This window comes from Prorops nasuta, unplaced genomic scaffold (genome assembly GCF_024137725.1).
Source record: "Prorops nasuta isolate Cenicafe-Biocafe unplaced genomic scaffold, Cenicafe_Pnas_1.2 PNAS00001, whole genome shotgun sequence".
NCBI classification, from domain to species: Eukaryota; Metazoa; Arthropoda; class Insecta; order Hymenoptera; family Bethylidae; genus Prorops; species Prorops nasuta.
In genome coordinates, this window is record NW_027116798.1 from 11,474,320 (window position 1) to 11,486,880 (window position 12,561).

The following is a 12,561-nucleotide window of genomic DNA, read 5'->3' on the forward strand; positions in this document are numbered from 1 at the left end:
CCCGCGTTTCGACGTATGCCCTATATTTCAAGCATTACGAAATCTCCTTTTCTACAATTTTATTTCAAAATGATAATTGCATTTTTAGCAATTTCATTATATCGGCGAAATGAAATGTTCTCAACATTATTTTAGCGGTATTTATATATGTATAGCTACAGATAGGGGAATAGCGTAAATATGAGGAAAGTTTCGCAGTAAGTTTCGATGCTGGAGTGGGGGAACACGTTAGCGTGAGCCGCGAGAGGGGTGGAAGCCTAGCTTTCTTCCTAAAAATTTTTGCTTTTCATCCACCTCACAAACGCGGGACAATGGTACGGCTCTATTTCTCAACCGATTTCAATGTTTTTGGGCTTGTTGGAATCGTTAGGTCTGGCACCTCGTCATAAAGAAGCCCGATTTTTCGATTTGTTTTGCGTTTAAATATTATTAATGCGAATTTTTAAACAATTTTATTTTTTTACGTTTTTTAGAAAATACGGCTTTATTTATGACGAACGGCGAGTCCTAACGATTCCAACAAGCCCAAAAACATTGAAATCGGTTGAAAAATAGCGCTGGACAATTCTCCCTCGTTTTTCTTTCCATAATGTTGGCTACAGAGGGCTTGAGGGATCCCTTTAAGTATACTATTAACTAGCTCATAGCTCTGGTTATCAACTTGTATAAAGAAGAAGCATTGTAAACAAATCTCAATAAATCTTATTATACAAAAGAATTTCAAGTTTGTCGTGAATCAGCGATTGAACCACAACAATACAATAATAGGTGCAAATAAATAGAAATGAAAACAAGAAAGCATTCAGTATTATTATCCATGGCATTACATTGCACAAGTTTGTATCTTCTTTATTTAAGAAAAAAGAGGCAAATTAAGTGAACGAACAGGAGGCGGCTGGTTAGGCCTTTTAATTTATCAAGAAATTCAAATAGAGAGTACAGAAATCTATTTGAAGAAATAAAAAGTGACTATGATTTATTTTATCGTTATACATGAATGTCCAAATTACATTTTGAAAAATTGTTAACTATGATGAAGCCATTTTTAAAAAAGAAGAGGGCACGTGCTTTAAATCCTGAATTAAGGCCTTTAATAACCTTGAGGCATATTTATACAACAATTTTTTATTAAACAGCAAATACTCTAACTACATTTAATAAACTTTTAAACTAGTAGAAAATAGAGATATTTCGTACCATTTAGAAATGGAACTTTGTGAATTTGTAAACCATGTAATCTTTTTTTTACTCTACATGACTTAGTTTTTAAGACAACTTATAATGTTTGGAAGCTATTAGCTACACTAATTTTTTAGCAATCTATTTTCCGCTTTTTCATTTTAAAGCGTTTTTAGATTAATATTATTTTTATAATATTGCAGATATCTAGCTACGGGAGATTTATATTTTACATTTGCACTAGCTTTCCGAGTTGAGGAGTCGACTGTTAGAGCAATTGTAAAAGAAGTTTGTGGTATTTTAGTAACGGTTTTGCAACCAGTATACCTCTCTCCACCAGAAAAAGAAGATTGGAGAAACAATGTAGAAGGAGTTTGGGCACGTTGGAACATGCCGAACTGCCTAGGCTCAATCGATGGAAAGCACATAAGATTAAGCTTTCCTTCCAATTCCGATAGCCTCTTCTTCAGCTATAAAAAATATTATAGTGTCGTTTTATTGGCAGTAACTGATCATTTGTACTAATTCACTTTAATAGATATTGGATCATTTGGAGGTAATGTATATAAATGTTAAAAGACTATTACTTTTGTATAATTTGATTTTAATTTTATAAATTCGACAATAATTGATTTATAGGCAACAGTGACGGTGGAATATTTAATGACAGTAACATTGGCATTAATTTAAATAATATTGGATTAAATATACCTAAAGGGGATTTCAATCTTCCTAATAGTGAATTGAAAACCTCTCTACTTTTTATATCTGACGATGCATTTAAACTTTCGAAGCGTATGCTGAAACCATATTCAGGAGAAAATTTAGAAAACAGCAAAAAAATATTAAATTATAGAATATCAAGAGCACGTAGAACCGTTGAAAGTACTTTCGGCATTTTAGCGAGTAAATGGAGAATACTGCATACTGCTCTTTGTGTATTGCCTGCAACTGCGAATGTAATAGTTTACGCATCAGTATGTGTTCATAATTTCATATTGAAACAGGAACAACGGTACGGACATAAAGATTTCAGCAATGGATATAATTCTAATATTGCTTAGGTAAAAAATCAATAACTTTTTTTTGTTCAATAAGTTATTCCATCCATAAATGTCTAGAATTTTGTTTGTAATAGTTCATGGAATTTAATTATTTCAAATATTTCAGAATTTTTCTTAAATAAACATGACTAATAATGTTGAAGAAACTGATAATGCTTTAAACGGAGAAATTCAACGAAATATTTTAAAGGACTATTTTATTTCTGCAGCTGGTAAAGTGCAATGGCAGAATGAATATGTACAATGAGGTGTAAATAGAGTTAACGAATCTGGTATTTAATATAGTTATATAAATCGATAGTATCCGGAAAGGTTTTATTTCTTTCTATGTTTTCATTAGTATACAGGGAGGTTCTCTAACGGCGGCATATAGGAGATTCGTGTTAGTTGACAATAGCGCTCAGGATGATGGTATCTGAGAGCGCTGATTGGTCAATATCATGTAGTGCCAACATGAAATGGTCCGTTACCAATAGATGAATAAGAAAAATGAGACCCATCCGCCATTTTGAAGTGGAAAAGTGTTTACATGCTAGTTGTAGCAGAAAGAGGTGTGAAATGGAAAAATGTCAAATAGTGAGGTTACTAAAGTAAAAATGGAAAATAATGAATGGAAAGTAAGAATATTCGAACTTTCCATTCATTATTTTCCATTTTTACTTTAGTAACCTCAATATTTGACATTTTTCCATTTCACACCTCTTTCTGCTACAACTAGCATGTAAACACTTTTCCACTTCAAAATGGCGGATGGGTCTCATTTTTCTTATTCATCTATTGGTAACGGACCATTTCATATTGGCACTACATGATATTGACCAATCAGCGTTCTCAGAAACCATCATCCTGAGCGCTATAGTCAACTAACACGAATCTCCTATATGCCGCCGTTAGAGAACCTCCCTATATAATGTAATTGATTTAAAATTATATAAAGATCTGTTTATACTATCTCTTTTAAAGTAAAAAGATTGCATTAAAATATAAACTATATAATTTTCTGCCGGCAATAAGGACTTGAACATTCGATTGTCCATAATTATTCTTTTAATTATATTACATTAATGCCAAAATCAGTATGATATTTTAATATTAAATATTTTTCTTACCTTACTGTGCAATATAATTTATTTTGCTATATAATTGTTTAAAAAATGTTTTCATAAATTATATATAAGTATTAAAATGTCAATAAAGAAAGTATGTAGTATCCATAACTTATTTATTAATAGATGTAAATGAAGAGATTTTTATTACATAAGACTGCAATCACTACCGGATGAAAACAAATTGAGTTATAATATTTTAAACATCTTTTTCTGCATCACTCGTACTACAGACCTATACATATATGTTATAATGTAAAACACGAAAACATAAGCTCTATACATTATAACGGGGATTCTTGGGACCCCCATTATAAGTGAGAGTTTTAGCTATAATGCGTTTGTTTCGCCATTCGACAGGTTCTTCCTCCTTGCTCAACCCGCTATACCCTCTTGGAAGTAACGATATTTTATCCCCCCGGACTAATCCACTCTAGATTTGTATAGAGCCAGCACCTATGTGCCAATTATTATTTGTTGTTTATTATGTAAGGTCGTGGGAATGAAGGAATGTGAGGGAACGGTTCGAGGAGTGAGGGGGAGAAGCGCCGGAAGCATAGAGCAATAGGGAGGAAAGACAAGGCACTATCCTGAGCCCAAACCCGGAGTCCGGCAGAAAGAGGAAAAGGAAGGGAGAGAGAGAGAGAGAGTGGTTTGGAACGAAGAGAGACGCCAAAGTACCTTCCCCCGGAGCCCTCCTCAGCCGCCAACGCCCCGAGGAGTTTCCAAGCTTATCTGCGCAGGAGGCGATCGCACCTTACGCGGTAAGGCCTCGCAGTAATGGAGGGGAGGTAGAATACGTGACGTCGATCGCTCACGTGATTCTATGTAGCCAATTACGCCAAAAATAAGGAGAGCAGGAGTGGAGAAGGGGAGGCGGAGAAGAGCCGGGGAAAAGAGGAGAAAGCGTCGAGAGAGGAAGCAGGAGAGACGAGAGTCAGTACGTGGATCGAGAGGTTGGAAGGTGTCCGGCCGGACAGGAAGGGGCGATAATAGCCCAGAAAGGGAGTCCAGTCCGAGCCAACCCAGAACTTCCCGGATATGGAAATCCAATCCGCGATGAGTAAAGTAGGCGAAGGATGCTGGATACCTTGGAGATGACTCTGCGGGTTTGGGGTCAGGAGGAGCAGGGAGCTAGGCCGCTCCAGGCGGCGGAGAGGAACGCGGTCGAGGTGAGAATATTTTCTTTTTCCTTTCGTGTGGCGGAATAGTGGATGGGATCAGCCCAGGAGGGGGGAGATATTCTGGGTGAGGATCTCGGGGCCGCGGAGGGTGCATTTTTCCCCTCTCGCGAGGACCCTGGGCCTCGCCTAGGGTGTCTTTCCCCAGGCGTCTCCCCCACCGAAGGGCGAAGTATGCAGGGAGAATTTTCTGGCTCGGATAGCCTCATTCCCTGGATTTTGGCGGATGTTGGTCGTGAGGAAGTTGGCCGTCGGTTGGCCCCATAGTAGATAAGCGGGCCCGGAACGCTGCTCCCCTTTAAGAGCGAGGAGATATCTCGTTAGGTAGCCCGCTCACGTGACGGGAAGGAGTATCCGATCGGTCATAGGACGGGACCTGAGCTTATTCGGCCATCGAGTGGACCGAGAGGTGTCAGGCGTCCCTAAAATGGGCCGTGGCCGAGTACCCTTCTCGTCGGGGCATCCTCCGATGTAGCGCGGTTGGAGAGAGAGTGTCCAAGGCGAGCCGCCCCGTGGGAGCAATGTTCTGAGGCTCGTGATAAGGCCTCCCCATGGGACTTGGCCGATACCTAGGGATTGGGCGTTGTTCTCCGTCATCGTGCCGTTTCTGCCGCACGAGGGGAAATAACCTGGGAAATGATCGCCAGGGACTCCGCTTTCTCCCCGCTCCTCGGGTCGGCATGGAGGTGCGTGAAAAAGAGAGTGGCTGTGCAACGCAATGAGTATGGATGGAATGTGTGTGCGCGAATAGTAGATAAATAAAGGGACGATCGGAGTTCAATTTATAAAATTGAGTGCTGAAGTAGAATAAAGCCTAGATCCATCTCCCTGGAACGAAAGTCGTTTGTTTGTTTCTTCTTTTAATTCTTGTCCCTTTTTGCTGGACCGCCTCCGCATGGCTTCTCACTCATCCTAACCCATCCCCTCTCCTACCTTCGGGGGCTGACTAGCCGCAATCAGGATATGTACGGGGGTTGCAGGGTAGAATAGGCCTCGGCTCCAATATCGAGCCTGGCGCCCAACCGATCCTTTACTCGATCGTAATACAATTCTCCCGATACCGGGCTATATTAGGTCTGCTACCGGCAACTTTCGGATTTTATGGGGTAATGATGGCTTGGTAAGACATAAGCGCAAAATTATCCGTTATAATATATTCACAAAACTTTTACAATGAAAATATGATATTATCCATGTACAGAATAATTCGTCTATAAAGTTAGCTAAACCGTAATTTATTTTCAAGGTAGTCATGATGAATAAGAAATATTGGTAAGAAATATTTGTATCCTGGTGCTGACGCAAAGCAATAATTTATTAATAAAGAAACGTATTAAACTATAATTATTTACATTAACTATGAAACCATAATTGTCGCAAATTTATAGTTTTAATTAAGTTTTACTAATAGAAACACAAATATTTATATTTAATTCGATTTATTGAACGTTTCGAACGGTAAAAAATTAAAGATTACTCAATAACTGAAATTTTTATGGAATATTAATTATATTGATGAATTAGAAATAATAGTTTACCTATTTTGATCTTTCTGCAGTATGCAATAAAAACCTTCGACTTTAATTAATTTTTGGCTTTTCAAATTATATTTCACGTATAAATCTAACTTATTACCCAATATAATTAGATAAAATTTAATGTAAATAACATTTTTTAATAAAATTTTTTAAATAATTAAACAAAAAATTTCGAATAAAAATAAAATCTTTGCACAATGAAGATATCATACGTAAAATTATAGCATAATATACTAAATAACGAATACCTCAATGACTTTAAAATAGTTTAAGTTATAAGTAAATCTTCAGATTCCACTCTCTATAACGAAGAAATGAATGAGTCCATAAGCATTTTCCTTCTAATATTTTTCTCTTCATCGAGAATATTATTAAATTCCGCTTTTAAGAAATTAAAGAATGAATCGTCTGCAGTTGGAAGATTTGTTTCAACAAAATTTGAAATTCGTTGACTTATTTGTATAATTGTTTGTTCAAGTTCTTTCGTTTCATCTAATTTTTTTTTTTCATTATTGATGCTACATTTTCTTTAATCCTCTTTACAATATTTCCAGTACTTTTACTTGACTCTTCAATTACATCGTTAGTATTTCCTGCATCGTAAACGTTGCTGGTATCTATATTTATTGGACGTTTGCAAATACTGTAGGTTCTGGAAATATAATAAATATAACAATAAAAATATTTCTAATGAAATAATTTATAAGGAAAATAAATTTACTTTCGTCTCTGAACGCAACAATCCAAGAAAGACATCTGACTGAAGAAAGGGAATTTGATACGTTTCTGTGTTCCACATCCACTTTTGAATTCAGTTTCAACTTTGTTTAACATATTGGTCACTTAAATTTATGCATCTTTTTAGACAGTACTTCGGACTGTACATGCTATCTGTTATAAAATTCCAGTAATATAAATATTTATAGTAATTTTTATACTTCTATTATTATAATTCATCAAATTTACCTTTACAAACTTCGGTCATGATTACTGATATTTCAGTTCTAGCATTGTCTTTCATTTGACGGTCTTTAAAATGCTTATCACATTTATTGTAGAGAAATGCTTTATCTTTATATAATTCTATTAGTAATTCGTCACCAGTCTTTATAATTGTAGAACTATTTTCTGGTGGGTAACAAGGATCATCAACCTCGTTGTCAATTTCATCAAAATAATTAGTTATATAGTCATGATCAGACATTTTTACTTTTTTGTAAATATTATTAACCTATAATTTAATAAATAAAAACAAATTGGGAAAAATTCAACTATTCACATAAATTAAATTCCACACAATAAAAATGAAACAAATCACAGCTGTGTAAGAGATTGAACATACGTTGTCAATGGATGATGGAGATGCTTTATTATTAGTTTAAGAAAATGTAATGGTTTTTATGGTTTGGATTCTTAATAAGTAGCTTACGAGTAAGATTTCAAGCCATGGTCCAGAGTGAATTTATTATCAACTGTTCGATCTTACTATATAAAAGTACATTTGTGGTGAAGCAATTTAATGTCAGAAAACAATCAATTCAGGGTATCCTGAAATTGAAACTAGATGATTTACAAATCAAACTAGACAAACTATATATTATTTTTGGTATCTTATAGTATAATTACCTGCAAGATAAGATGTTGCATATACAAAATGTTGACGATTTAAATAACTACTATATCTGCATAGTTTAGTAAATGAGTACACGGAAAAAAAATTATTTGATTCAAAAAACTTTAATTTGAGTTAAGTAATTCTCTGCATTGAATAGTCCCAATGAATTAATTTATTTGATTGTAATGAAACGTTTGAATCTAATAAATAATTTATTTGCAATATGCTTTTGTTTCAAATAAAATTCAGTTAAACTAACTACAAATTTGTTAATATTGACTACATACTTTATTGTCCTAAGAGATCATATGTTTGATTGAATAAAACATTCCTTGATAGAAATAAACATTCACTTAACTCATCCAATACGTATTTGATTTTATGAAATGTTTATGTGGTTCAAATATATATTAATTGATCAACAATCAATAACTATTCGAATCATATAAATATGTAATAAAATCTAATACATATCGGATGAATCGAGTAACCGTTCGTTGTAGTGAAATGAATATTTACTTAAAGTAAATATTAATTCTCTCGATAAAAATAAATATGCACTTGAAACATGCAAATATTCACTTCACTACATCATACGGATATTTCAACCATCCAATATGTATTTGATTTTATGAAACATTTATGTGGTTCAAATATATATTAATTGATCAACAATCAATAACTACTCAAACCATATAAATATTTCATAAAACCAAATACATATTGGATGGTTGAAATATCCGAATGTTGTAGTGAAGTGAATATTTGCATGTTTCAGGTGCATATTTATTTTTATCGAGAGAATTAATATTTACTTTAAGTAAAAATTCATTTCATTACAACGAACAGTTACTCGATTCATCCAGTATGTATTTGATTTTATTACATATTTATATGATTCGAATAGTTATTGATTATTGATCTATTAATATATATTTGAACCACATAAACATTTCATAAAATCAAATACATATTGGATGAGTTAAGTGAATGTTTATTTCTATCAAGGAATGTTTTATTCAATCAAGCATATGATCTCCTAGGACAATAAAGTATGTAGTCAATATTAACAAATTTGTAGTTAATTTAACTGAATTTCATTTGAAACAAAACCATATTGCAAATAAATTATTTATTAGATACAAAAGATTCATTAAACTCAAATAAATTACTTTATTGTGACTATTCAATGCAGAGAATCATTTGAATCAAATATTTTTCATGTTTATCCGTAAAGCTCTTATTATTTGAAATTATTTTGAGACACTTCAAATAAGTGAAACTATATTTTATTACAAAAAATATTACAATCAATCTTAGCACAGTTCTATTTTATTTCCAATCATTATTATTTCACTAGTTGCTTGTTTTCCTGTTTCATCCCATTTTCAGAAAACCGTATATATTCTTTCTCTTTTGTGTGACCTGTTCCCTCTCTTATTTGGAACAATTGTATTATTTATTTAACAGCTGCTTTCTTTTATATTCTTCAAGGACATATAATATTTAGGATTTGATGTGAAATCCGTTGATACCCATCGGCATTTGCTATAAATTAAACAGAGTGTTATTTAATACGAATAAATATATGAATACTTACCTTCAATATGTAGATGCGTTCACTACACTTTGTTCTATTGGCTCAAATATCTCTTATGTACTACCGCTTAATAGAACGTCATGTAGCGAGAAAGTGTTCTGCTGCTACAAACTAAAATTCACCTAGTGGTAACATAGGAAACTAAACAGGCAATTGATAGAATATGTACTTGAATTGAATAATCGGAGTAAGTACAATGCAGTTAAACTGTATTTTTCGTTCATTAAAAATAAAACAAAACAAATAACCGAAATGATATTTGATAATATTACAAAAATAAATCATTTGATCTAAATCAATATTTATCTGCTTTAAATCAAATTAAATTGAAAAGATTAAAATGGATTATTTTTAATAAATTATATTCAGTTGAATCAAAAATTTATGAAAACAAGGTAATAATTTGTTGCAATGGAAACATTTTTCATTTAAGCTTAATCATATATTTAAATTGTTTTCATTAAATTATTATTCACTTCATTAGAGAGGTTTTTTTCTATTCAAATGTATTTTAACGAAATTACTTCAATTCAATTAATTAAAGGATAGGTACCTTATAGAACTTACCTATAATTCCAGCGAATAAATTTTTATATCAGTTGCATTTTATTTATTTAGTGTATTAATGCTTTCTCACAATTTTATTTAACGAATACTAAATAATTTCAACCATATTTTTATTTGTATTAAAATAATTTTATTTAAAATTAAATAATTTGTATCGATTAAAATATTTGCTAGAATTCAACACATTCTACTTGAACAAATTGCCATTTTAATTTAATTAACAATTTTCGATTGAATTCGAAAAACGAATTATATAAACGAAATGTATATATAGAAGAATGATTCTTATTAATATCAAATCAAATCCATTAAATAAATAATTTACTCTAATAAAATTGTTTCAAACAAAATTTCACTTTAATATGGTCTGAATGTAGCTATTATTACATATTAAAACTGTTTTTGGAGACTTTTCTGCATAATCATCATTAATTATTAGAAATGCACTGCAGACAACAGATTTCAAGTCTGGAGAAATTAAATACTTTCAGTCTTAATTATAATAATCAAGAGACACGGTAGTGTCCCGACGGCAAGTACATATAAAAGTAGATAATGACATTTCTATACACTGAGAAAAATAATCGTTTGAATCTAATAAATTTGATTCAATTCAAATGAATTAGTCTTTTAACATGGTGCCAAGGAACTGGTGCATTAAAATTTAACGAATACATTTGAGGCAAATAAATGACATCAAATAAATATTTAAGAAATTAAAATAATTTTTATTAGAATCCACCCATAACTTATTTGACGGTAATAAATTTTTAATTAATTATAATCGATAGACATTTAGTGTGAACGAAATTAACTTCATTGAAATATATATTTGTTAGGTGTTAACTTCCTGTATTTTCTTTTAACTACATATTGTATCGTTATAAGTGTATATTCTTTAAATTGACGCGAATATACAGTAGTTGTAATTAAATAGGCGTTATTTTTTAAAACCCATTTGTTAAAAATTAACATTATACGCCTCATTTCAGTTAGGAATTTTTTTAGAACAAGTATATATTCATTAAATTAACATGAATATACACTTATTTTAAGTATCTGTGCGCTTCTTTTAAATTTTCATTTAGCGTGTACTAACGAATAAGGTAGTGTGCAATTTGACCCAAAAAATTTTTGAACAGTCAGGGCTGCTCTATATAATATATGAATCTGGTGGAAAATAGCGGAAATTGAGTATAGATGCGCAAAAGATGTGCGCAGAAAACATATATTTATGAAATGTCAAAAGTGTCAAGTCAGAGCAGAGAAATATGGGATTGTTCTACGATATAGAAACCTGAAAAGAAATTCACACATCGTTGTAAATAAGAAGAGAAACCACATATAATCATAATATAAGATATGTATTACATTATTTAAGTGTGTATGTAGGAATATGTTACTTCGTATAAACTTTTTTATGTTAGGTAAAGTTACCTGAAATACACGAAGAACAATAATTAATGGATTATTTAGACGATCAATGGATATTTACAAACATGCTGACTGAAAATGCTTTAAAGTTTATTATCTTGTTCCCAAATATCAAGTATGTGTAAAACTCAATGTCTTACCCTTCACAACACTGTGTATTGAGCTCTACCTATTAGTGCACCAAATGATTTTTACAATTACACTTTTGCTTTATTCTATATTAACCAATTTTCATATATATTTTCTGTTTTCATGTGAAGTAGTTGTAATCTGAAACTGTTTTTAAATTTGGGACATTTTGGTGTAACGGGTAAAGTAAACCTAAGCAAAAGGAAAATTCTATAAGTTTGGCATCCTTCAGTATATAGAAGAGAATAATTTCAATTATCGTGAATTGTTAATAACATATTTGTAATCAAATTACGTTGACTTGCTAACATACACTATTCTTTCCATATAATGCCTCAAGAATGAAATAAGTTGTTATTTGAATTATTGACTTCTTATCTTTATTTAGTGGAATAATCTACTAAATATTTGCAACAAATTTAAAAACAAATAGCTAACGCTAATATGTATTTCAGAAAAATACAAACTTCTGTAAAGAAGAGAATGAGTTATTTTTAAATAAAATAAAAGATACATCACTTTGTACAGTTCTAGTTATTTATACACTTTTAATTTTTCAGGTTAGAAGGAGGTGCTACGGAAGGATAAGTAAAGGAGTTTTATTACCTTCAATGACTTTGCTGAAACAGCCAATTGCAATTTACATTGAATAAGGATTAATAATGCAAACCACGAGAAGTTTTTCACATTTATTTGCATATTAGCAACGTTACTGGCCATGGCTCCAATTAGAATTTATCCTTCTACATAGAAGATTTCTTCCTATATATTTAATGGATCTCAACTCGTTAGGGCTTAAATTGTTATACTTATAAGAAGAAGCTAAGTGTAAAATTGATAGTTTACGAAACTATTTCATACTCTATAATTATTCTTTTCTTAAGTGGAATTTCTAAAACTTAGTCAATCATTTTTCTTTCTCTCTCTCTTTCTAACCTTGGATTTTATTAATGATAACTTTTAACTTTATTACATATTCTTAAAGGTGTTTAAAATAAGCTTTTAATTATATATGTATACAATTCTACTGGGACATTTAAGAGATATGTGATGTTATATTAACGTTTCATTTTATAAATATAATTCGCTGTAATGTTTGATTTAATTGATATGTCAATTTATAAAGTGTTAGAAATCATTTACAAGAA

At 31.7% G+C, this 12,561-nt stretch overlaps 1 protein-coding gene across 1 annotated transcript; it reads left to right on the forward strand.

Annotated features, from left to right (window-relative positions):
• The first annotated feature begins 997 nt into the window (after positions 1-997).
• Positions 998-2,243, forward strand: LOC136772211 (uncharacterized). Its single transcript, XM_066725043.1, has 4 exons — positions 998-1,104; positions 1,383-1,666; positions 1,718-1,735; positions 1,819-2,243. The coding sequence occupies exons 1-4, from the start codon at positions 998-1,000 to the stop codon at positions 2,241-2,243; spliced, it is 834 nt and encodes a 277-aa protein (XP_066581140.1).
• The last annotated feature ends 10,318 nt before the right edge of the window (positions 2,244-12,561 follow it).

Excerpts from the sequence above, each read along its gene's own strand:
- LOC136772211 (XM_066725043.1), top strand. The coding sequence starts at position 998 with ATGTCCAAATTACATTTTGAAAAATTGTTAACTATGATGAAGCCATTT. Across the intron at positions 1,105-1,382 it reads AGGCCTTTAATAACCTTGAG|ATATCTAGCTACGGGAGATT; the intron begins GCATATTTATAC and ends ATAATATTGCAG.